Source organism: Numenius arquata, chromosome 5, assembly GCF_964106895.1.
Source record: "Numenius arquata chromosome 5, bNumArq3.hap1.1, whole genome shotgun sequence".
Classification (NCBI taxonomy): Eukaryota; Metazoa; Chordata; class Aves; order Charadriiformes; family Scolopacidae; genus Numenius; species Numenius arquata.
Window position 1 is genome coordinate 38,903,225 of NC_133580.1, and position 26,608 is coordinate 38,929,832.

Consider the following 26,608-nt stretch of genomic DNA (forward strand, 5'->3'; position numbering starts at 1 on the left):
GGTTGCTAACCGTTATACCAAGTAACTGCCTTTTGCAAAAAGTATCTTTAGTTTAGGTTCCACAGAACCTCCTTTTGATGGAGAATGAAGTTGTGCGTGGAACGAGCTGAGAGCCCCTGCGCTTCCTGGCAAGGTGTGTACGTTATGAAAGGGCAGAGGTTGGAGTTCTTTTCAAAATGTATCCTGATACTCTGACAGATTTTTCTTTTGCCTTCGTAAGCAGAATAATCAAATGCATCTGTGCAAATAGGCACCTACTTTCTTCACATATGCTCATTGGCTCGTAAAGTCAGGAAGTCTTGTCCTCCCTCGCTAAAGCTGGGGTTTGACAAGCACATCTTTTGCACCTCCACCATCATGTTGCTCTTCTTTACCACTAAAGCAGCCACTTACTACCTCTGTCTCGGTGCCTGAGCTGCGAACAGTTTGCAAACTGATTTGGGCTAAAAGTAATCCGGTGCAACATCTGTTGGTTCAAACCTCTCCTCTTTATTAGCTATAGGATGGCATTAGCCAGGGATTATTTCTGGCGCACGAATTGCCTGCTTGACACAATGACCATCTCTTCTATTTTCTGGAGCTTGATGGACCATTTCTGGTGGCTGTGCTGGTGGTTTATATTTAGTTATTTGAGATATGGTGGTAGCTAGAACTGTGCTCCAAGTGGCTTTGACACCCAGTGCCTGGTCCGGGGTCGAGGTGAGGGTGACATGTCCATTACTCTGTGCCACTAAGAGTGGAGGAGCATTGCCAGCTCAGTTTCAAGCCGAAGTAGTCAGGTTTCGTGTTTAACATGAGGACCTATTTCTGTAGTCCCTCCAATGATGCCGGGAATCCCTGTTGGGTTTCAGAGCCTCTGGTGAAGGTCAGCATGGCACCTCGAGGAGGGGAAGCGTTGTCTGTCCTTGCTTACAGTGCAACTTAGAGTGCAAACTCCACGGGACAGTGTGTCAAAATGGGACAAACCTGTTGTGTCCTCCAGGGCTGGTGAGGTTACATTGAAGATACACAAGGTTTAAACGGAGATTTGTGGGGAAGGGATTTCAAATAGTTGGTTTTTTAAAAAAGTTTACACACAGAGTAGTGTTTGCCAGTTGATTGGTCAGTTGACTGATTGGTGGATTTGATGTGTGGAAATGGTTTAAGGGCTAATCTCTGGCAACATACAGTGTCACAATACAGTTGTTTCCTTTCTATGGTCTATTGAAAGAAATCAGGCTTATTTTTACTGCCTTTTTAAAGGAAACCAAATTTGCAATACAGACTCTTGTAGCAGTCGAAGAAAAAAAATCTCCATTTATATTTTGCAAGGAAACTTCACTCATATGTACTGTTTATTATTATTATTATTAGTGTTCACAATGGCCCTGTAGTTCTCCTTTTTTTACAAGTCAACATTACCCTTAGAAATTTATAATCTCAGTTTATTTCCTGGTGTTCTTTTAATGCTTTAGAAAATCAGAGGACAAATTAATCTCTTAATATTTTTTTTTTTTTCTAGAAGATGTAGTCTAAGGTGAAATTTAGTCCCAGAACTTCAATAAATCATGTCAGCAATATTAATTAGAATATGCACTTTATTAATTTTCTTTATTATATGAAACTACTTGTTGTCTGCTTGCATGTCAGCTGCAGCTGCAATTCTGGAAATAACAAACTGTGATTTTTTTATATAAATCCCTACTTAGAAGAACGTGACTAGTAAGTTGCATGTGCTTTTAGTACAGTATTAAGGCCAAAGTGAACCAGCCCATTCATTAATGTTTAAGAAGTTGCTTGGTCCCAGAACATGAAGATAGCATTAATTCTCCTTTATGAGAAACCTTTGAAGTAATATTTGTTACCGGTAAAAGCAAGAAATGAGAATGTTAATCTCAGCAGAGATGAACATTTATGTTTACAGTATTCTTTTCATAGTATGACACTATTACAACACTAGTTGTTTAAAAAGGACATTTCTAAACCAACTGCTATTTTTAAATTTAATTTAGTAAACATTGCAGCTCATCGTGGCCCAAGAAGGTTCTGTTCCCCAAGACCACCTCGAGGGGCACATTCAGCTCCAAAGAGCCATGATCCAGTGACCGTGACTCGCCCGAAGGGGGTTTGTGTAAAGAGGGTTGCACCACTGATGGGCACGGCGGCACAGCAAACACGAGGGGCAGCAAGCAAATAGCCATTCCTCAAACCACACACATACGCCTATGCCAGTAACTGCCTTTTCAGTACAAAAATACTGTACAAAGGGATATCCTGGAACACCAGCAGGTCCATGTTGTATTATTTACAGGTTCTAATAGCAGGTGTGTTGTGGTATCACTACCACGTTAACTCCAGGAACATCTTGTCATTAACCATGTGAGTTGGAAGAGGCAATAAGATGGAAAAAAGAGTAGGTGTCCTGTTTTGAAGAAAAAGCTACTTTGATATAATTTTTTAGAAGAATTTTAAACCATGGGGTTTGATGTTCATAAGGCTTTATTCAAACCTTAGAAAGTGTCAGCCTAACTGTAATGGTTGCAAGCACGAGAGAAAAATCACATCTTATAACCAGCATGTTAACTAAAGTCAATTATAATCTGCTACCAAAATGTTTTTCTATATACGCGTATGTTTGTCAGTATAAGTTACTCTATTCCAGATTTGGACTTTTTTTTTTTTTCTGATAAAACTCTTCAGCCAAAACCTTTGCAGCTTAGACAAGGCCTCCGCTTACCAGAGGAGCTATCGCACCATCCCCATCCCGGGGCATCTGCTAATTTGACACAAAGCCTCAAACCCGCTGTGGCATGACATGTGTGCGTTGTCCCTGGTAAATCCCCAGGGAGACACAACCGCTCTTGGGGAAGCCAATGAAACTCACTGGAGCTGGGAGGGTCAAAGGCTGAGTTTCAAAGGGGAAATCCCATCTGAAGGCAGATGAAGCCTGGGGTTTTCCCATGCTGGGACTGTGGGGCAGGCCTGGGGGCTCCTGCGCCAACCCCCCGTCATCGGGTCCCCGACACCCTTTGCACAGCCACCCCTCTTCATAAGGAGGTGAAAAGTACTTAATGCTGGAAGAAGCACACCGAAGTTATTGCAGAGCACAGTGATGGTTTCAGAATAGATTTAGGACAAATATCATGCATTTAATTAAGATTTGTTTGGACTGAGCCAGGATAATTTAAGACTAAGTTTCTAGCTCAGGACTAGTGAGACCTTGTTTTAATTCCACTGTACCACGAGCTGCCTGTAAGCCCTGGGCAAAGGTTCAGCATCACTATGTCCCTTCCTTATACCTAAGGTAAGGGTGACTGAACTTCCCTCAGAGGTACACAACAGGGAAACTGCATTGAAGGTTGGGAGATGCCCAGAATTAGTGATAATATCTCGGCTAGCATCTTTAAGTGGAAATAACCTGTTAATGATGTCAGTTTTGGCCTTAGGCAGATTTCTTTAATGCCTGTAGGGAGAAGTTTGTATTCTTCCAAATCTAATAGTATTGGTGATGTCCTCATGCGAGGGATCAAATTCAGTGGAGTCAGAGCTCCTTGAGCCACGGCTGATTTTGGTCCAAGCTGTTTAATAATTAAACCAGTCAGGGTAAACAGTTTTCATGTTTCGGGAATCTCCATTTTTTACAAGAATTCTGACAACAGCACAAATACAGGAAAAAGGCCTAAACCAAGCAATTTTAGCTGTTCTCATCTTTTTTACCATAAAATCTCCCGCTTCATCAAGTTGGTCTTTGAAATGGAACCTCAGCCCATGGTTTGCGTCTCTTCATGTCTTCAGACATCTATATGAATAAGTTCAGAAAACTCTGCTGGCCCTCACTCAGCCCATTTTATTTAATTCAATATATTATGATAATTTATAATGCATAAGAAAATCACAGGGTATAAAGACACTGAAGTGTTAAAACTCTGCTAATATGAGAGCAGCGATATGCCATACTCTTATAAAGGATCAGAAAGCATGTTTGAGTATTCCACTATGATTACAAATAACTTCATGCTGTATTCTTTTAAAAGCTTATTAAAAATATTTAAATAATGTTTGACATATCCTTTTTGTATTAAGAATGGGAAGCAGCAAATTAATATGTAAAATTTAATTATTTTACTTCATTTATAATGTCATCTTGCTGAAGTAATGGAATAGCATTATTTTGTTCTTACAATATTCATCTGATCTGATCTTCATTTGATCTGAATTAGATCAAAACAATGTTTTCATTCAAAATTACTAATGTAATGAACATAATATGCTCTTTATTGCTCTTGCACTTAAAGAGACCCAAAGACTTGCATACCTATCCAGGCACCATCAGAACTATTTAGAAGAATGTAGCAATCTGTATGATGTGAATTTAATTCAAATTTAATATTATATTTCTGAAACATTCAAATTTTCAGCAGAGAGAAAATAAAGGAGACATCACAGTGTGACATCTGATGATGTTTGTTTTCTTTGGATGTTCACCTTTTCAGCTGTTTTAAAAGACTTGTAATTTTTGAGAAAATGGTAACCTTGTGTAATCTAAGCAGGAGGTACTTTTAAGGATTTAAACATCTATTTGATACCAGCATCAACAGAGGTCTCTGGGACACGTAGATAAGAGTTGTCCAGAGAAATTGCTCAACAACAAATGTATTCAGGCACACAGTGAAGAGAAAGGTTGAATATTAACAGAGATATAGTGATTGTTCAGAAAGGTTGGTCCTATCACTGTCAAGCTGGGAAATTAGGGCTGCTGCCTATATATATAAGGAAGAGAGGGGACCTTTCCCCGTCAGAGCTGCTGATGGGACAAGGTCACTGAGCCGTTCAAGCAAGCCAGCACCATGAAACTGCTCCTGCTGTTCCTGCTCTGTGTTTCCTCAGTTAAATCCCAGGCCTCTACTGACTATGACGAGGAGGTTGTAATACTGATCATAATTAATAATAGTAATAGTAAAAATTATTAATTTCATTTAATTGCATGCATGACTTACTCAGCTTATGTGAGTTAGCTAAGTTAGAAGCTGTGGGAAAAAATGATCCAAGTGCATGTTTTTTTTCTGCTTGAAGTGTTCAAAGAAATAACCTTTTTATTATTTATTCATGTATCTGTAACTGCACAATAGTTATTTTCTGAGTTTGGATATATTTTCTTCCTATTTCTTTTCTTCTTTTTCTGTATGGAATGAAGAACGTCTGATGGTAAGATTAGTTATTTAGCTGAATTTATTTAAGGATATTAATTTAGCAATGTTGACATATGATGTTACAGACAATTAATATCAGGTTCAGAGGAGTAGAAATGTGTAATTAATCGTGTCCTGTCTCAAAGACAGTAAAAACTTTTTTACAGATTCAGTAGACATTGAAAAAAAAATTAACTGCCCATTCATATAGTTTCACATTGGAAATGGAGAGGTAACAATTGTTAAACAAAAAGGCAAGCAATGAGGATCAATCTAAAATAACAGTTTAATCTATATTTAGTTTTATTTAAGTAAAATATTTTAATGGGAAATACAATTTAGAATCTCAGTACAAATCCCTGCAAAAATGAAATAGGTCAGGGTAATCAGAAGTGAGATTATTTTCTGTTATACTATCTAAGCATTTGTACATTGACTATTGACGACTCTACTATCCTAAATAATTTTCAGCAATTTTGTGATTTGTATGCTGCCTACTTTTGAAACTACTTGAAGCCTCTGATCCTTACAAATGGTTGTTATTTGTAGCTAAGTCTGAGTGGGATTGGAGATGGTCAAAGATCTTGATTCAGTAGTTCAAACAAGTACTAATTCAAATGGTTTAATTTCAAGAAGTGCTTAGGGACCAGGCCTGTTTTCCTTGCTCGGCCTCTTAGAGTTTTCCATTTCTGGCAGAGATGGGGAATGTAAGGATCAGAGGGAGCTCTAAAAACCTACCCTGAGCGATGTTCTTGAATGATTTTCCTAATTCCATCAATTCATAGCTGGCATGTGGCCTGTAGACCTGATGATGTATTTGACTGATTTTCTGAGACCTTACAAATTTTCCTGTAGCCCAGTGAAAAACTGGGACACTGATAACGTGATGCTGAATATTCTTCTTAGCCCTAAGAATGTCTAATTATCTTTTTTTTTTTTTAAATCCTACTGTTTCAAATTTCTTGGTGCTTAGTGGCTCTGAACTGTATAAATGTTATTCCTTGGTTAGAATGAGCTAATGAAATATTGTTTTGCTTTAGTTTGAAGGCTAGGTAGAGGGAATGTGACTAGTCTTACAAGGGAGGGCATAGCAATGACTTTTATGTAATGTCAGTATAATATTTCCATTATTGCTTTTTCCATTCCATTCCATGCTTTTCCTTGCTGTTTAAAACACTAAAGAGTGCTGAACAGATGCTTCCGCCCTGTGTCTAGCGTTTTACAATAGCAATTCCAGATTCAGAGAGTTTCCTCTCCTCCTGGCTTTGCAGGATGACAGCCCTCAGCCCGGGGTTCGAGGCCACCGACCCCTGGACAAAAGGCGGGAATTGGCCCCCACACTCCGACCCGTGGCACCTCCCATCAGTGGAAGTGGGTACCAGCCCCGGCCCCCAAAGCGGGTGAAGCCAGGTGACAAGAAGGAACGTATCATCTACCCCGACGCTGGTGGCTGCAAACATCCTCTAGAGGAGCTGGTGGGTGTCTGCCTGTCAATGCAGCTGATAACAGACTGTGCTTTTCTTATAGTGTAACCAACATGGAGTTTTTGTCGCCAAATAAGGGATGGTCGTTCATTTAAAGTAGCCCACCTTTGCTTCATTTTGCTTGAGTTTGATAGGACTGCATTCAGAAGAGTATTGCCCCAGAGTCCGTGGGATTAGTCCCAGAGTCAGACAGCCTACAGCGAAGATGGGGAGATGAGATTCAAACCGTAAATGAGGAAATGAAGTATCTGTGGGTTAGCCTGTGCTTTCCAATAGGTAACTATTAAGAAGGACAGAAAAAAGCTCCACAGAAGCACTGGCTTGAATTTCAGATAATCTCAAGGAACCCTAGGGATCAAACAAAACCACCTTGCATGTCTTTCTTAAAATTGGTTTCAAACTGTAATTGTGGTCTACCCTCATCCCTGCCCCAACTCTTATAGAAGAGCGTTCAAGCGTGCTGAGACCCAGCACACTCCTCACCACCTTGCAGTAGTCTATCACACTGTCCCTGCTGTGGTCTCTGCCAGAAAATGCAAGCTGTAGTGGTGATGAGAGGCATCTTAGTGTCTGAGAGCAAATTTGAGTATGGAGGTTACCAATAAATGAAGTCTGTTAAAGCTTAATGAATACATGGTTGAGGTAGAGTCCCACTGCTGCCTGGGTATTTTGGTTTTCACAGGACTTCACAATTCCCCTCCTCTTTTCAAAACATTGCTGTCCTAAAGGGTGCAGTGATTGTTGCAGAAACAACGGTGCTCAGCTTCTTGAGATGATAATTTTTAAATTAATCGTATGGCCATTTCATGAGAGATACATATAACAAGATGTAGAGAACATGGTTGATTCTCTGAGGCTAGTGAAAGAGGAAAGGGGTAGATATAAACATTCACAGACACCAGGTAGTTGCTGACAGGCTTTAATCATAGTTCAGGTAGCTTAAGACCGTGAACATTTAACAGTGCAGAAAAGTGAAAAGTAGATAGTAGACCAAAAAATGTGAAGAGAGAGGGCTTTTCCCAAGAGCTTCAACAAAAGAGCCCTCCTGGGGGACTCGGGGCTCCTTCCTGACCTTCAGACTGCAGCTTCTTTACAGAAGTTGAATGTCTTGAGTCCTTATCTAGATGCTTAAATATCCGGTCTCACATTTCTAACTGTTTAGTGTGTTCAAAATTATGGTCATTCACTGATGGGATTAGAAACTTTTTATCTTGACTTTATTCACAGTCCTTCTTGGTTTTGTTTTTTTTTTTTTTTAAGGGAGTGTTGTGTCCAACTGGATGTGAGCTGCAAACTACACTGGTAAAACAGGAAAAAAATGTGAAAGCAGTTGTTCGTGATCTAAAGGACAAAGTGAGCAAGCTCTCTGACAGCTCTACAACTTTCTATGAATACGTGAATATTCTAGACGATAAATTGGTAAAGACACAAAAACAAAGACAAGGTATGCTATTTCTATGAATTACTAGCGTAAATGGTGTCGCAATTCTATTGGCATTGCTACTGTTACTTGTTAATTGGACTTACTAAAAAAAAAAATTTAAAATGCAGTGGTATATCTAGCAAAGTAGGGTTCCATGACCATGTCATCTTAAATCTTAAAAAAAGTCCTTGGAGAGAGGCAGAGGAATGGATCTCATCCGAAGGCAAGATTCATATGAGGCCCCTAAATGGAAGGGTGATGTGTTCCCCCTTTACCTGCTTTCCCATGTCCATCCAATCCTTTTATGCCAGCTCCTGGCTTGGCACCATGGCTCCCTGGAAAGAAGCTAATTATAGTTCTTCAGCAGAATATAGCACCACTGATAAATCTACTAGCTAGCAAAGAAATAACAATACACATGTACCACTTCCCTGAGCATCTCTGCAAAGTTTTTGCACATTGTGGAAAAGTAGGCAAAATAAATCCCTGTGCTTCCTCTGTGCTAATGAAAGAAGTGGCTCTCAAATTATGCTTACAGATTGCTCTTCATTATTTCATAACTGGAAAACATGTTGAAAAACAATCTGCTTTTAATCTCTTTGCTTTTCTAGACAATGATGATATACTTTCTCAGTACAACACAGAAGTGGAATTGCATTATAATTATATAAAGGATAATCTGGACAACAATATCCCATCTAGCCTCAGAGTCCTTCGTGCAGTTGTGGATTCTTTACACAAAAAGATACAAAAACTGGAAAATGCCATTGCAACCCAGGTGGACTACTGCCGTTCCCCATGTGTTGTTTCTTGTAATATTCCAGTGGTTTCAGGCAAAGGTACTCATTCAACTATAATGACATCTCTTCTCCCATTTATATCACTGTGCAATTGACAGATGAACCATTCAATTGTTTTAAACATGCCTCTGAAGCTTGTGTCATTGATTAGGATAGCAGAAAAGAAGAAAAGTGATCCTAAATGAAAAAAATCTTTTATGGACGCCTATACTAGTCAGACCAAAGACCCTCTTAACCAATATCAGTCTTCACTAGTGGCCAGTAGCATTTTAAAGAAATATGTGCTTCAGGGTCTTTGTAAGACAGAAGTGATACATTTGTGACTATCATAGTTGTACCTTTCACTTTTTCAGTCAAGGAAGGTTCTTCTTTCACAAGCTTTTCCAGTTCAAAAAGTCATTGGAGAGTATAGTGTTCCATCACTCAGTTTGAACTTTTAGAAATTCCTATTTGGAAAAGCAGAACAATGTAGGTGCACTGTTCTTTGTTCCTTGGTTCTTTCACATGACGTATCATAGAAATCAAAATGGAAGTAGAATTATATATATATTTTTTCAAATTGTTCCCTTATAATCAGCAAGCTGAAGGATAAGAAGATTGTTGAAGAAGTTCACAGCTCTTTCAGTAACAGAGTCTCTGGTTTGTTCTTGCAGAATGTGAGGATATTATCAGAAAGGGAGGTGAGATATCCGAAATGTACCTCATCCAGCCAGATCCTTTCGTCAAACCATACAGAGTATACTGTGACATGGAAACAGATAATGGAGGTTAGTGTGAAATAACTGTGTTGTTAAAATATTAATTTATATGGATACTACAAAAAAATAATATTAGTAATTCGCATTTTATACAAACTAATATGGAGTTGTAACTTTTGTAATTACTTGAGAATTGTCTGATTGAGTCATTCAGACAAGTCTTGTTGGACATCTTCAGATGCACAGGGGGGTACAATGAAACTGGAAATAAATTGCTGGGATAGGGTTGGTAATTAAAAATGTGTCTTACTATGACTGGAATGGACAATGTACAGGTGAACAGACAAGGATGAACTGGCTTATTTCTTACCCTGCTACTATGTGCTAGAGAAAAGATTGGGTCAGTCCTTCAAGTTCTGCTTTTTCCACCTTTCCTTATGAAGCAAGGCACTATTTGAGTGTGAGTAAAAATGGCAAGGCTGAGCTTGTAAGCAGTGAAAACTCAGACCTGCTGCAAGGAATCCAACAGGAGCAGGAAATGCTCCGCTTATCTTGAGATGAAGATAAAAGAGGTGTATCTTAATGTTTCATGCTCTTTTCTTAATGGCAATTTAATCTAAATACTGTCGCTCCTGCAGGCTGGACTTTGATTCAGAACCGCCAGGATGGCAGTGTTAATTTTGGAAGAATATGGGATCAATACAAAAAAGGATTTGGAAATGTTGCGAAGAGTGGAGGGAAGAACTACTGTGATACACCAGGTAAAACACCGAGCATGAAACACAAAGAGCTCTTCTTACTGAAACAGTTTTCTTATATTTCTCAAAGTTCTTTGATTTTTTTAAATTAACTAATGCACTTCGGCAGACCTATAGGCAAATCATAAAGTTGCCTTGAAGTATATTGTGAAGTCTATCTCACAGAGCTCTCACTGGTTGCTTCTCAGGTGAATATTGGCTTGGAAATGACAAGATCAGTCAGCTTACCAAAATAGGGCCCACAGAAGTTTTAATTGAGATGGAGGACTGGAATGGTGATAAAGTATCAGCTCATTACGGAGGTTTCACCATACAGAATGAAGGAAACAAGTATCAACTTTCCATTAGTAACTACAAAGGCAATGCAGGCAACGCGCTAATGGATGGAGCTTCACAGGTGCATGGAGAAAACAGGACAATGACAATTCACAATGGCATGTTCTTCAGTACTTACGACAGAGACAATGATGGATGGTATGTACTTGCATTAGACATTTTAAATAAAAATAGAGCTTAAAATAGAGCTGAATGTAGAATATTTCTCTAATTTGCTGTTAGTTTTCACAGCATTTCATAGTATCTTGAAATATGTTTTATCCCTGCAAGTTACCAGCCAAAAGTCCATGCAGTTCTCTTGGCTTAGCCAAGGGCAGGTAAAACTATATATTAGGTTAGTGCTGCTCAACAACCAATTAAGAATCAAGCACACTGGATTTTATTGATTCCATGAATGAAGTTACCATAAACAATTTAGGAAATCCGGATGCAATAGGTTCGTTGTCAGAGACTGATGGTGGCAGTGCTGAGGACACTGTCTTGCTTAAGTAGGAATACTGGTACTTACTCCAGTAACACGAGTCCCGAGGAAAGAGCCAGGTAGCGTGGCCTGCTTAAAAACCAAAGTTCTGCCTACTCAGAAGACAGGAGCTCAGTGGTAAAGTACATAATTTAGCACTGTATCTTAATACCTGATTACATATGCATGAATAAAGGAATTGTTTAGATAGGGGAAGGCATACATTTCTCATTGGTTTATATCTTTCAGTTGCATTGATATTGCAATTATCATTATGAACTGCAGGTAATTGTAGTTATCAATTGGTAAACTGAAATGACACTCCCAAAGAGATGCAGCTAAAATTTGACTTGTTTTTCTGAGCTGCTTCACCAAGTGCAATGTGTAGCACACACTTGTGATGATCAGTCTTTTACAGAAAGTTCAGAGAGGATTTTAAATGTTTATTACAGTTTGAAAATTTGAAAGTTTGAAAGTTTGAAAATTGAAAATACAAGGGCAGGTGTATGTACTCTGTTGATATGTTTGCTTACAGTTCAGCTGTCACTCTTAACACTTGCTTTTCCCTCATCAGGTTAACCTCAGATCCAAGAAAACAGTGCTCCAAAGAAGATGGTGGTGGATGGTGGTACAACCGCTGCCACTCAGCCAACCCCAATGGCAGATACTACTGGGGAGGGACCTACAGCTGGGATATGGCAAAACATGGTACAGATGATGGTGTTGTATGGATGAACTGGAAGGGGTCATGGTATTCAATGAAGAAGATGAGCATGAAAATCAGGCCATACTTTCCACATTAACCATTATCAAAATGTACAGAATCAGGGATTTTCATTTAATATTTGTACATGGTTATCTTTTTAGCCATGGTATTCAGGCTTGTCTTTACATATGAAAACCAAATACTTATGTACAAGCATATTGTGACATAAAGTGAAAAGCCATGTCAACTGTAAATCAAAATCTGACCAATGAAAATAAGTCACAAATGTATTTTGTTCCATTTTTCATTTGTTCACAAGACAGAAGTAACTATTATGGAATAATGCTGATAAAAAAAAAAAAAAAACAAACCAAAAACAAAACACAAAAAACCCCAAACAAACAAAAAAACCCAAAAACCCAACAACCCAACTTGTTTCACTCTTTTTACAAAGGACTTCTCTGCCACATTTGAAGAGGGAAGGGATTATTTTTAAAAGTTTTCTAAAAATTAAATAAAGCCTTTAAACTAAAGTTTTCTTCACATGATTCATAAGTATTTATGCATTATGTTGGGAGAAGCAAACACATTCCACTAAATAAGGGACAGTCATTTTTTTTTTATATTATAAAGGTGATGGTAACTACCTCTGTAACATGTTGAGAAGGAATAAAGTGAAAATATAGTATCTAACAAATGGGTAGGTCACCAGTCACTTACTTCAAATCCTGGGTAAGATATGCCTTTCCCTGGGACCTGGCTCACATCCTGTGCCTCTTAATATCCCTTCCACCATCCCACATCCTCTTATCATAGAAAAAAATACAGTATTAGAAGACCTGGCCAGTATGTCTTTCACACAATCACTATTGTCGGACCAGAGCAATTAGTGACTCCAGTCATAGGGCAGGTGGAGGTTGTGTATTTCATCAAAGCTAGTGGTCTAGGCTCCTTCTGTAGCCAGGAGCAGAGGTTGTCCCAAAGACAGGACTTTCCAACCCTGGTAGGCAGGATCAAACATCTCTCAGAAGGGACTGCCTTCCTCCACAAAGGAAGGGACCCAGATCCCTAGCGACAGATGGATCCTATCTGAAGCTTCTCATGTTGATTTAACCCATGGAGCCTAGGAGGATAAGGAGGAGACACCATGGCAGCACCTCACTACATGAGCGCAAATGTTTAGCATCCCCACAGGCAGGCTTCCACTGAGGCTAGAGAACAAAAACACGAGGCATAAAACAGAAGCCCCTTTTCCAAAAGCACAGACATTTTGCTGCACATGGCTGTAAAGATGTCTTGGCTCTTCAGCAGACTCTCCAAAAAGGTTAGACAGTGGCTGTGTTTGAGAAGCACTGAAAAAAAGTCTGAAAGTGAGCTGCTTTGCCCACATTTGATGATATTGTTAAATGGTATGAAACATCCTGGCCAGTGAGATTGGAGGCAAGGAAAGTGTGCTCACGCTTGTTTCTCAATAGAAGCACAGACATATTAAAGAGAGTAAATACTTGTGTAATTTTATGTCATGAGGTATAAAGGTAAATACAGCATGCTCTTGTGTAATTGTGTAATCAATATATCTGTTTTTCCATGCACAGAATCACAGAATGGTAGAGGTTGGAAGGGACCTTTGGAGATTATCTAGTCCAACCCCCCTGCCAAACCAGGTTCACCTAGAGCAGGCTGGACAGGAAGGCGTCCAGGTGGGTTTTGGATATCTCCAGAGAAGGAGACTCCACAGCCTCTCTGGGCAGCCTCAGTGCTCTGGCACCCTCAAAGTAAAGAAGTTTTCCTGCTTCCAGATTTTTTCTAAAAAATCCTTACCACACGCTGTCAGCATGTTGCTGATTTAACCCCCTTATCTGTAGAAGAATCCTTGCTTCACATGTGTGCTGAGGAACATTCTAAACTGAGGAAATATATACTGTAGCCATCCAGGTGCTCCTCGTCTTGCTTGTACTGGTTACAGTCATAACCTTTTAGTGGTCACTAGAAAATAGTAGGCTGTTTTGGGAATTGTATTTTGATGAGTTATCGTGAACTGTCTTATTTCAAAGCTACAGTATGCGGAGTAAACTACCTAGAATTCATCAATGGGACAGAAGGTCCACCTCCATATTTGTAAAATCAAAGCTTAGGATATCCTGAAAAGTCAGTACTCATATGCATGCATCATTTATCAAAGTGTACTCCATGTTACGTGTGTCTCACGTCTCTGCCTGAGAACTGACTCCAGCTGCTATTGTGTTTCCCTTGAAATGGAACTGAGAGGAGACGGCCTGGAAGTGTGACTGTCAAACTCCATCAGACTTCCGCAGTTCCTGTTACTGAAGGCAGGAGTTCATAGTGAACATACTTCTAAATTCTTTTACTTCTTTAACATGCTTAAACAAAGTTAATAATTCAAATTATAAATATTTTTATCTCCAGTCAAGGTGTAAGCTGCCATAGACATAGACATAGACAAACACATAGTCAAAGGCATAGACAAAGTTTATATAAAAAGGGTTTTAAAATCAATATTTCCTTGAAAAGGTTTGTCAGTTATAAATAAGATGAAAGAACTGTTTTGTTAATGATTAATCAGTGTTTATTTTTTAAGCCACAGATGTGTCCAGTTGCTTTCAAATTCACAGGGTAAAGATACATCATACACATATACATATAAAAAAATCTTTTAAACTTCTAGTTGTGACATACGTATTAAAAGTCAGTCTTTCTACAGCATTGCTATGGGCCTGATTTTCATTCTAACAATTTTAAGGGAATAGTCAGAGGCTCTAAATGGCAGCCAGACCACACCATTTTCGATTTCATAAGGAATATTGTACCTGGGGTCGTAGTGGCCCCCCAGGTAATAAATGCCATTGAGGTTGGCTGCCTGGCAGCTGTTGTACCACCAGCCCCCCCCGTACATCTCCGCACAGCTCTCCTCCCAGTGGTCCTGGTCCCGGTCGAAGGTGCTGAACCGCATCTGGGCATGGGACGTGTATTCGGTGCCCTCCTCCAGCCAGCCAGTGATCAGCGCATCCCCGGCAGTCCCCTCGTAGGAGGACACGGCAAGGGCATACCCTTCTGCTTCAGACCCTACCTGTATGATATACTCTGCATAGACAGCATTTCCATCCCAGTCCTCCAACTCTACCCGAAGGAGAGTGTCATTCTGAGTCAGCAAGTGTATGTTTTCATTGCCCAGCCAGAACTCTCCTCGCCCTCTGCCATCCACGCTGCCGAAACCTCTCTTGTAGTCTTGCCAGGTCCGGTTAAAATTCACTGATCCATCCATTCTCTGTTGGACCAATAGCCATCCTCCCAAAGTGGTCTCTTGGTCGCAATAAACTGACAAAACCTTACTGGATCCGGCTGGCTTGATTTTGAAAATGCCACTTTTGGCACCAAAAGTGTGTTTCTGGCGGATATCATCACAGTCTAAAAAAAAAAGTTGATCTGGTTTGACAGGAGTTATCAGCAAAATTTAATAAAAGGTTCAGAGGAATCCAAGTACCAATAGCTCTGAGGAAAATTGTTAAACATGTCTTGGACTACCCTTGGTATAGTGACAGGCAACATTAAAAAGAATTAAGAAAACTTTACATACTTCTTAAATTGTGAATTGTCTATGTAATACCCGAGTATTAATGAAATATTTCCCTTTTTGTTTCTGAGGTGGCAACAAACGGACACAGTGCTTGCATTTTATCATTACACTGTCAGTTTGGTTATGGATGGAGTTTGGCTCCGCTACCTCAATAACTACTTGTGTGATGCCCGTGTACCTTTCCCAGTGCTGGCTGTCCTTTGCTTCACTCTTGGCGGTCTGAAGCTGCGTGCCTGAAAGTCTGGGGTATCCTCTGCACTCTGCTCATGTTGCACCCCACCTAGCTGCTCAGTTATTTCACGGGTCTTTAGTGATTTGGTTTCGAAAGTGGAGCCTCCCTTGTTGAAACTAGAAGAGGAGCTGGTCACTACAGCCTTGGAGTGACTTGCACTGCCAGATGGGAATCCAGATGGCTGAAGGTGAAGTCCTCCAAAGTCATCTTCTTCCTCCTCTCCTAAGTCTGTAAATTTGCCTTTGCCCCCATAAGCCCCTGAATGACTGGATACTCCAGTACTTAAGTGACTACTGCCTGTGCCAGTTACGTGGCTGGTAGATGAAACGCTGCTAGATGCACCAAACTGCCTACTAGCAGTGGATGGAGAGTCAGGGGTAAAAAATGCTTCTAGGCCGGGGAATGAACTCTCTAGCTTGTGGAAGACATCTGTCCCACCAACATGGTACCTGCTCTCTTCTGCCCCAACATTTCCTGCTCCTTGTAAGTAGGAGCAGTCTGAGCCATCAGAAGAAACTGTTTTCTCAACTATTTCTTCTCTAGGGCCATCAGGGCCAGTGACCATTTTTTTGGTGATAGTTTTGGTGCACCTACGAACAGTAGAGGAGGTTTTGTCTCCCAGACTATGGGTTTCTCTCCCATGAGTAGGAGTAACTGATATGCTGGTGTGTGAAGGTCCATCCCCCCTTGATTCTGCCATGGGATAGTAGCTGTCACCTCGGGAGGGATTCATGTCTGTTTCTGATCTTTCTAATACCGCTTGCATCTGCCTGATGTTATTAACTATGTTCAGAGCCTGCATTTCAGGCAGAGGCTTATGCTTAAAATGCTCAGGAACATTTGAGTCCTTAAGTGGCCTCATTTTCAGTGTGCTCAAGGTGGTTGTTTGAAGCTCTGGGTGCAAGTTGATGGAGTTCGCTTGAGTAAGCTGCCTGTGGATGTTGTCATAGCTTTCTTTATCCAGATGGTAATCAAAGCTTTTAGCACAGGTTCCTTTGCAAGCTCGAATCTTAATATCAATGTCCACCTATATAAACAGAGATAAATAATTTGGTTAGGGAGCTCTCCTGATTTTCTCAAGCAAGTGTATCCTTTAACTGAACTGGGAAAAGGTGGGAGCTGCCCTGGTACCTCCCACCTACAGCTGAGCTTTTCCAAAGCTCAGCTTTGAAATTATTCCTGGGTTTATTTCCACTGTAAATACGACACGTGCAATAGCACAGTGCACATGAGCTCCATGGAGAAGTACATTGTGGTAGGTTCCCAATTCTGCTCCCTTTATTCTCAGGGCGTAGGGGTGTCTTCCTGGGTTTGGAGGGAGTGCTGCAGAGCTGGGCACACTCCCTGGGAACTGGGGCAGAAACAGGTCCTCCAAGGAGAGGGGAAGTCACTGGACGTGTCCTAGAGCCTGTTGTGGCCCTGCTGTGAGGCCTGCCATCTGGGGACTATCATAGCTTGCCCAAATGATCCAAAAGCTGTATCTCTGATCCAGGGATCAAAATGGGCTTTTGAATGAAACCACTGCTTCTGCCAGGACTTTTTCTTGCATGACCATCAGCAGAACTGGCTGCAGCCTGGGAACACGGGCTGTAATGCCAGCACTGGCTGTGGGCAGCAGTGGCAGCACTGGGGATGGACAGAGCACATCCCCCTCATCCTAGCTGCTCAGCAACTCCTTACAGGAGCAGAAACACCTCACACAGAGCCAATTATCAGCAGATATAACATCCTTGCTGCCTGTCTGAGAGAGCAGATGGGACCAGGAGTCCTCCTGAGCAGGAAAAGAAAACCAAGCTGCACAGAGAACATCTCACTTGCGGATTTGCCTCAGCAAGTCAGGTCCTGTGGATGTTGCATCATGTCTTGTTCCAGAGGAAGCACTGCTGACCACGAAGGGTATAACAGATAGATGCTCTTTCTCTAGCTAAGCCCTGGAAAGAATGGAAATTACGTAGCAGCTACCTACCTCTAAGCGTTTCATCTCCACCACCTGTTCCTGGATGCTGCTCTGCAGAGCTTTAATTCTGTTTACTTGAGTGATAACTCTCTGCTTCAATGTCACAATTCTCCGCCTCAGTTCTCCTGACACGTGACCGTAAGTCTCATCAGTCTCTGAAACAGAAATGCATCACATTCACCTATGCACATGTGAATGCTGTAGTTTAAAATATGTAATTAAAACATGTAATTAAGAACCTATTTCTCATAGTACTGAGCAGGTAAAAATTTCATTACATTTTACTGGTTAGCAGTTAAGAGTTTTTTATTACTATGTTTATTCTGGCTTTTGATAATTAGGTCCAGTGCAGCATATATTTTTCATTACATATTGCTTATGCACAAAAAAAAAATATATTCAGCAATGGATAATAAAACTGGGTGTGAGATACTCACGCTGAGCACTGTCCAGGTTTGGTTTTAGTACATTTATGGTTTCCACAATTATCCGATTGGATTTTTTATAGTTGTTTTGATTTTCTGCAAGCAGCTTCTTGATTTTGTCAATTCTGTGTTTATAATCCTGGTCTGTTTCATCAATCAGTCCTTGCATTCTGCAGCCTGATGGACATTTTGTACCCTAAAATTGGAAGAGGGAAATAATTGTCTTAAAATCTTGAGTTTATTTATATAAAATATAAAATATATTAACATATATTAAATTATGAGTAAACCTTTTTTTAACATTATGTTTATTATGGAGACTTCTGGCTAACACTGAAAACACATTTAAAAAAAAAAATTAGGTCAAGATTCTGCAAGTTCTCTTCAGATGTCCTGTCCTATTCATCCAATGACTTCACCAAGGACTTATGTGACTTAGAACAAGCAACCTGGGGGCTGATCCTTTACCTCCGACACGTCTGGCATTGGTGTGATGGAATCAGTGAAGCGTATCCTCAGAAACCTGCCATAAGGAGGGCATGAGGAACAAGTAAATCCTTAATTTTTCCTCTCTGTTCCTCTGGGTGAAATAAGACATACATGGATATATATTTCCCAAAGGGCTGCTGTAAGGAGAAGCCTGTTGTCCAGTTTGAGCAAGGATGTTAGAGGCCAACTTATTTAAGCCAAATTTTTCCTCAGATAAGCTTAATGTTCTTACAGACTAAAGCTCTTTGCCAAGATGTTGTCAAATAAATGTAGAATAGAGATGGACTGAGATGCAAAAGGGAAAAGAAAAACAAATTAACAGTTTATACACAAAGATATCCAGTCAATCATCATGAATCTTTTCCTGAACGTTTTGTCATCTGACTTCCTAAAAAGTAACTAGTGAAGTATAAGTTATTTCTAGCTACTTCTTTTCTTTGTCACGCACCTTTCTTTCCATTGCCTTTCTTTTACCAACTCCAAAAGTGACAATATCAAAACGCTGAAAAGAAATCTTTCTTATTTTTTTCTAGGGATAGCCCCCTTTTATTTCATCTTTCTTTTCCTGACTTTCTCTTCTGATTCTGCACCCCTGCAAACTACTCCCTCTTTCTTTCTCCTCATTTTTTTTCTTTCTTCCCCGCAGATCTCTCCAGGATGCCCTGATGTGAAGCGTTACCTGTCCTCCCTCAGACCTAAAGCCCCACTGCGTGCTGGCTGCATGGCACCCATCGTAGTTGTCCAGCTGAGGTCCATGAGCATTCTACGGACGGACCCCGTTTCGCCCCCAGAGCTCGTTGCTCACCCAGTCATCGTCCGCACAGATGGGCCAGTTCTTCTCATACTGGCAGGTGGACTGGGACATGTGCTCCACAATCCTGGGACCACGCACTCCTGCACCCTCCATTTCAAAGGTAGTCCCTCCACCTTGTGCCTGCCAGGAGGAAAAAAGGGAAAAGTAAAACTGAGATTAACTAAACGGCTGCCAAGACAACAGAAATATAATGCTGATGTCCTCGAACACTCAGCGGCATAGCGGATGTGTGGCAATTACAGCCATCTGGAAAGCATCACACTGAACAGTGCAAGGATCTTATTCCTGGCATTTCTTGTAAAATATGATTTTGTTTGTTTTGTCAGAATAAAGTTTTTCATCTCTTAAAATCAATGCTGCTATGTAGGGAACTGGGGAAGCTCAGGACATGTTATCATAATATCATTCTACAGAAATCTTTTGTTCTGCATGTTAGTATACAATGAACTCAAAATTAGATTTAAACTGGTTACGTTAAAGCAAATACTTAAAAAATCCTATGTTCTATTTCCATTTGCTGCAATATTTCTAAATTTCTATTGTCATTCTACCACCTTCAGTCTACACAAAAGTGGCTTAAAGATGTATATGAAGAGAGTTTTCCTATTAGCGTTTCTGATTTTAATCACAGTGCAAACTGTAAGCTTGTATTTTGCCTGGCATAAAGAACAAGAGAACTAATAACATCATAATAAAAATAATAATGTCAGTGATGGATGGATTCCACTGTGCTAATGGAAAGAAGATAAATAAATATACTGAGATTTTCTTCAAACCTGAGAAGAATAAGTACATATATACGAACCAATTCTAAGCAAAAATACTGTAAGGATTCCTACTGTGTTATCACTTAGTAAAAGAATATCACTTAGGAAAAGAATTCTTTTTCATAAAAGAAAGCCCTGGTTTAGGTCTTGGGATGTAATTAGGTCTGACTGGATTCCTCTGCATACCATATGTTCTTTTCAAGCAGTATAATTAATTCTTGAAAATATTAATGATTAATTACTATTACAATTAATGCTTAATTCTGAGGAAGAGACAGTTTTCCTAATTCTAGCCTCCAGGGCCAGAACCTCAGCCCTGGAAAAGTGGAATGTGGTTACTAAAATCAGCAGATTGATGCTGGTTTGATCCATCCTGATGATCTGGCCCAAGTGCCTCTTAAAAGTAACAAATAAAAACTTTACTTTTAGGTGGTCTGTGCCCTTTCAGCACTGACAGCTCCAATGCAATTATTTCTCTTTTGTCCCATCTGCTTCCTGTAATTTCTGTCATTTGTTAAAATATGCACATTCTTCAAAAAACAGTCACAAAGAGAAACGTAAATAATCTAACATAAGATTATGGCCTGACACATCAATAAGAGAAGAGCAAGGTTATATTAGCATAGTTGAAAATCAAGTCTATCTCTTTCCTTATCTAAAAATTGATTCTTACTTACTGTTGCTGCCACAGGAATCCTTTTTTTTTTTTTAATGTGTATTTTATAATAAAGGTATTGTGTGTCATTTGTAGGTGGAAATCCCAACTGAAGTACCATCCAAAGAACAGTAGAATTCACTCTAATAAACATGAAAATTCCTGACTGTCTGGAGCCACAAGCATCCACCCAGTCAGTTAGGTTTAAGACTTACAGCATCACCTATGAATCTATGAATTCATGTTAATGTATATGCTTTGCTGCTCCTGAAGCCAGGCAGATTTAGAAAAACTGAATAAAGCAAAACTAGAGCACTGGATACTCAAGAACTACTGATGAAAGTCCAGCAGTGAAGTGGTTACAGTAACACTGTGCATATGTGTGTGCATTGAATTTTACGAGAGAGGTGACAACAACAAGGTATCTATCTAATGAATGAACATTAAATAAATGCTTACTCTTCAAAACAGAAAGATATGAAAACAATTAAGTAAGCAAACTCATACCCAGGCTAAGTTGAGGCACAGCAACACACAGAGGATCCTCATTGATATCATCTTCAGGAGAAGAGCGAGCAGAACTCTGATTGAAAGGATGCTCTTCACTGGTCCTTTGGTGCAATTTAAACCTTAATGTGAAGCTTAGATTAATCATTATGCTCCATTCTGTTTGGAGATAAAACAAGCCAAATGCTCCCCTCCCCCTTAGGTGATTACTTAAGGCCTCTTGCACAAGTTTCTGATGTTATTTGCTCCAGATAAGTTTGTACAACACCAACATGCAGGCAACAACATGTATTCCAGGAAAAAATGTGTCTAAAGCTCAGTTTCTCGTAACTGGATGTTCAACTAGATGTGTGCAGGACCTAGCGGGATCCAGCAATGCTTACCTGCTGGAAAACACACACTCTGTGTGATGGGCATTTAGCTAGCATAATCAAAGAGTTGATATTTGGAAAAGGAAGTAATTGGTTTGCCCCTTCTGTGTGACTGTGTTCCACTGCTGTGAAATCCACTGGCCTTTCCAAAGCCAGTAGTAGTCTAAGAAAGGTTGATACAGTCTGTCTGTTTGTGTGGTCATCAACCAAAATAAATTCCTGAGGAGTGCAGAGCCCAGTTTACATCAGCTCTTACTGCTAGACTTTACTGGCATTTGTGTAATGCATGATGTGTTTAACATTATGCTCTCTCTTACACAAATGGTATATTATAATTTTTTATCAAGCCAGATTTGTTTGAAATGAACACATATTTATGAAGAGCACAGTAGAGTGGTACTTGAAAATGTCCCCCCACAGAAGTTAAGCGTAATTAAATCTTCCTAAGGAGTCATATCTCCTTAAATTTTTGTATAATGGGTACAGTTTCTGTGTGGCAATAGATGATAATGTGCTGCTGCTGCTGTTACTGGGCAGTGTTGTACATGGCTGTCAGACACTTGACAGATGCTGCCCATCTCAAAAATTGCCACTGCAGTGAGCAGGAATGAGCAAGAAAACCCTTGCTTGAGCAAATGTGGGCCTAATCAGTTGAAAAAACAAAATTCTTTCTTGGCTTTTCAAAACCACATGACATTCACAAAAGTCTTCGTCATCTACAGGTTGCATATTCTGCTTTAGTGAGACATGTTTAAGCTTGACTCTGGCATTTTACAACATATTTAATTCAAAATAGATTATTTTAGCTTTGGATCCATTCCAGCAGCCATTCCTAGGTTTTGTTTTATCCTCCTTTCCTCTGCTTTTCCTCTTGTTTTCTGCCCTCAGGAGGCTTGAACCCTTTCCACATAAAGTTCACTGCAGTTGAACGGGAGCCTTTGTTTCCTTCCATTTCTGTCTTGAATTTCATGCTTCTCTTACTTAGGAAACCCCTCGTAAGCCTAACTTAACTTATACCAGTATCACTAATAGTGAGTTATATCCTCAGGTAGCAGAAGAGCTCAGTAAGATGGTGGTACATTGATTAACACCTACGCCACCAGTATTTGGTTTGGCATGACAAAGGATTTCTATTATATTTAAGGCTTAATTGTATCTTAACTGTGAATATTCTGAAACAAGATGTTTTGTTTATTTTATTTCCCTGTTACATGCTCTGTAAAGGCTTCTGTTGAATCCCAAATCCCATGCCAGTAATACTATGATGCTACAAACCTCTTCTGATTTCAGCAAGAAGACAGCCCAACTAACTTCAGCAACAAATGTCCAAACAGACCACATATTGCCTTGCTCAGTTTGAAGATCAGCCTGCCATGGCTGTGGTGTTCAGTTGATAACTGTCCATAAGGCAGCTCCTGAACTCAAAGCAGATAATAAATATACTTACACACCAAAATGCTCAGCTGCCAGCATCGGCAGGGGTAAGACTGGTGATGCTTCCACACTCCAAGTCCTACATAGTTTTGTTCAGGCTGTTGCAGCAGTTCTTTGAAAGAGCTATAAAAACCTCAGAGGACAATAAAATGCCTAAAGGGGGGAAAGACCACAGTGAGAGGAAGTCTTGCAGGATTAGGATTAATTATTTTACAGAACAGAGTAAATCTTCATCCAAAATATACTGGGGTCCACGGAGAGTCTCCCACTTCAACCAACAAGCTCTAATTTAGCCTCCACAATAGACACAAAACTCTGCTCAAAGATCACAACCTCAGGACCTCTGCGCTCAGGTACACAAGAATTGCTATTACAACCTTCATGTGCTCTCCTTGTGCGTACGCTTGTGGACTGTGATGTCTCTTCCACTGAACCCCTTCCTCCTCACATTGAGCATGGATGGTGCTCCACAGGCAAGCAGCTGCCCAGCGCTACACACTCTTTTAATTGTATGATGGTGCTCTGCAGACTGTTTCAAGTTTCAAAGATTTTCCTATGGTGCTCGTCACTCAGCTGCCCCAGTGCTTTACAAACATTCATTCCCTGGGCACAACTTTCACCTTTTCACAGCTGCAGAAGCCAGGTGAGAAGGTTAAGTCAAAAAGCAGTTATTAATTTTTGGGATACCTTTTGATAGTCTGAGTCTTCAGAGCATGCCATATGCGCAGCTGTAGCTTTGTACCTGCACTGAGCTGCACCAAGGAGGAACATCCAGCAGCCAGCTCTGAGACACCTGAGTGTCTTGACTCTAGTCCCAGATGAACCAGGTGATGAGAGCAGGAATAGCACGTAATTCTGCAGGGTATCAGCTGTAAGTTAGAGACAACTGTGCCCCACCTCGTCTTACTCACTATGCGCATTACAACCTATGCGACAGCTAAAGCATCCTTCATGATTCAGACATGATGTGACACGTCGCCTTAGTGCTGGCTTTTCCCAATTTTTAAGAGGTTGATTTTCTGATCTCCAATAATATATGAATGTTATTTTTGTAATTTAATAGGCCTTAAAAATCAAGAGTAGTCAGAGCACATCAAGCAGAAGAATTTCTGCCTTTTCAACCATGCTGACAGAGGATGCAACAACTTGCTAGGTGGTGTTCCAGGAACTGTCTACCAGTGTAACACTAGACACAACAGTAGCATGTGCCAGGCCTTCTCTGACCCTGATGGAGGGTGCAGATCTCTGGTGACCTTCAAATACAGAAAATTTAATCTCTGGTCCGAGTAAAACTCAGCCACCAAGGCTAGAGGGACTGAAAAAAGCCGACAGCTGATCATAAACATTCAGTAAGCTACGAGGGGTTTCCTGCTTCATGCGAAGGGAATTGCTGGGTAAAGCTGGGGTGAAGGAGGAGCTCCTTAGGCTTTCCAGTTGAGGGTCGTACTGGGCCTGACCTTTAGTCCCTACCTTTGCTTTCATGTTGCAATCATCCAGTCACTTCTCCCTGTGTTTGTTTGAAAGGCTAAAGGCCAAGAGCTAGATAAACTTTGGATTTAACTTTAATTCATGGTCAAAGGACAGAAGTGCAGTTCACTACTTCAGCTGCCCTGCTCTTGGCAAGTTGCCACAGTAATAGTTGAGGAGTCTGGGGTTTAACTCTGTTTTGTGTGCCCTAGATGTGAGGCAGCCCTTGTTCGCCCAGCACTGCCCCTGCCTCCGGTCCTACCACCAGTACCTGCCACCAGTTTGTAAGTGGTGCCTTCTTCTCCTCTAACCTGGTCATTCATGTCCATCCTCTGGATGCCTTGGCTGAAACTCCATTCTCCTTTAGCCCCAGCTCTCTACTCCACCTTCTCTTCATGTGCTGCTTGGACTACTTAACTCTTTTGAGTTTGTTACTAGCCAGTCCCAGCACCTGGCCCTGCATTTTCCCCATGCAATGTCCCAGGGACTGAGGGATCCAGCAAGTCCTTAACCTTTATTCTGCCTCTGTCCCCTTCCTTGTCCAGTTTTTTTTTGTGGTTTTTTTTTTTTTTTTTGCTTTGGAGGGAGCATTCAAAAGAGAAAGTAAATTCCTCTGTTTCGTGCTACAGTGGTCTCTGGAAGAGTGACTGCAAGCACAAGGTATGAAAGAGAAGCAAACTCATTGTAGCCACCAAGTCCTATAATGAACTTCTATAAAATCGGAGGGGGACGGTTTGTCTAAATACAGGTGACTTTTGCTACAGTATATGGTCTGAGGGTCATGTATGATAAAGACGGATTTAGAAAAGAGAAATATGACCTCTCAGTATACAAAATAGGGGCATTAAGTCAAATTGCAATGTATTTGCTTGCAAAAAAATAATCCTGAGAGTATTGTTCTCTCTCTAAGGGTCAGAAAAAAGAGGAGGTCTGTTCAGGCCCCTTTCTGGTAGCTAAAGGGTTGGAAACAGCAGAAGGGAGCCCCAAAAGTCGTGAGTCTTGCCAGTCTTCTTTCAGGGCCCAGAGAATCTAACTGTGGGCTGGGATCCTGCAGACTCCCTGATGAACTCTGGCATAGGACTTCTTTGAAAGATCAGGCTTCTTGGATTCAATAGCTCTGATCTTCCTGACCACTGGAGCAGATGGTCCTCTCCAAAGAGGTTAAAGCAATTTGTGAAAACTTAGGACATCAATCAACAAATCAACTGGAAGAATATGCCAATCTTATTTCTGATGAGCAAGCCATAAAATTCCAGCTCACACCAGGGAAATGTGTGTAGTTACAGCAGATTATCATCAAATAAATCATTGTGGCCAAAAGCTAAACCTTCGGAGAGGCAAATCACAGTTCAGACCTGGCAGAGCGTGGATACAGAAGTCAAAGTGACAGAGGGGAAAGAAACATTTTTAATGCCATGTTGCAAATATATAAACAATAACAAGCTTAAAGTCATGTCATAGGTGGGATAAACTGAAGGCAGAAAGTGGAAGGGACTTGGCCAATGCCGCTCAAGTGGCTGTTTGCAGAACCAGGATCAGACTGGGCTTGCCAGCCCTCAGCTCACATCCTTCCCCCAGGCCTCTCTGCACACACTGCTTCAGCTACAAGGAACCACAGCAGAGGCCTCATGCCACAAAACATTCAGGAAAACTGCTTTTCTTGGTGAGGAATTGGGTGTCGAGGCTGGCGGTGAGCTGTGCAGCAGGGCTGCTCACATGGGTGCAACAGAGCCATGCAAATATACCTGTTCAGTGGTGTGGAGGGGTTGTCCCTCATCCCAAAAAGTTGTTAACCCTGTGCTGAACCTATGCTAACGATGGCTTCTTCTCACCTACTTCTGAGAAACCTGCCTTTCTTTTAGATTTTGGCCTGTGGGAAAAGCTTGAACTAAGTCAAAACAAACTCAGTAAAAATGACAGAGGGACATCAGCTTATCATGCTATGGAGAACTCAGATCCAGGGAAAGAGGCTCTGCAGCAGCCTCACAAGAGAACTGGGCACTAAAACTGGAAAAGTGTTGAGGTGGCATAAACTGCCTTTAAGATATGTCTAATTAGTGTA

At 40.7% G+C, this 26,608-nt stretch overlaps 2 protein-coding genes across 2 annotated transcripts; one reads left to right on the plus strand and one right to left on the minus strand.

Moving 5' to 3' along the window:
- The first annotated feature begins 4,776 nt into the window (after window positions 1-4,776).
- FGB (fibrinogen beta chain) lies at window positions 4,777-12,183 on the plus strand. The gene is made up of 8 exons (XM_074147792.1): window positions 4,777-4,901; window positions 6,440-6,643; window positions 7,913-8,096; window positions 8,687-8,914; window positions 9,529-9,642; window positions 10,212-10,334; window positions 10,520-10,805; window positions 11,702-12,183. The coding sequence occupies exons 1-8, from the start codon at window positions 4,827-4,829 to the stop codon at window positions 11,928-11,930; spliced, it is 1,443 nt and encodes a 480-aa protein (XP_074003893.1). The 5' UTR covers window positions 4,777-4,826; the 3' UTR covers window positions 11,931-12,183.
- Window positions 12,184-14,549: 2,366 nt separating this feature from the next.
- Window positions 14,550-21,325, minus strand: FGA (fibrinogen alpha chain). The gene is made up of 6 exons (XM_074147969.1): window positions 21,275-21,325; window positions 19,337-19,465; window positions 18,055-18,238; window positions 17,627-17,772; window positions 15,607-16,687; window positions 14,550-15,259 (listed from the first exon to the last, which is right to left on the minus strand). Exons 1-6 carry the CDS (start codon window positions 21,323-21,325, stop codon window positions 14,550-14,552), a joined length of 2,301 nt encoding a protein of 766 aa, XP_074004070.1.
- Window positions 21,326-26,608: the final 5,283 nt, after the last annotated feature.

What these genes read in the sequence shown, in the direction of transcription:
- FGB (XM_074147792.1), top strand. Translation starts at nt 4,827, where the DNA reads ATGAAACTGCTCCTGCTGTTCCTGCTCTGTGTTTCCTCAGTTAAATCC. An exon ending in AACATCCTCTAGAGGAGCTG is followed by an intron (nt 6,644 to 7,912) that starts GTGGGTGTCTGC and finishes TTTTTTTTTAAG; the next exon opens with GGAGTGTTGTGTCCAACTGG. An exon ending in GACACAAAAACAAAGACAAG is followed by an intron (nt 8,097 to 8,686) that starts GTATGCTATTTC and finishes TTGCTTTTCTAG; the next exon opens with ACAATGATGATATACTTTCT.
- FGA (XM_074147969.1), bottom strand. Translation starts at nt 21,325, where the DNA reads ATGATATCAATGAGGATCCTCTGTGTGTTGCTGTGCCTCAACTTAGCC. An exon ending in AAACCTGGACAGTGCTCAGC is followed by an intron (nt 17,773 to 18,054) that starts GTGAGTATCTCA and finishes TTTCTGTTTCAG; the next exon opens with AGACTGATGAGACTTACGGT. An exon ending in TGGAGATGAAACGCTTAGAG is followed by an intron (nt 16,688 to 17,626) that starts GTAGGTAGCTGC and finishes CTGTTTATATAG; the next exon opens with GTGGACATTGATATTAAGAT.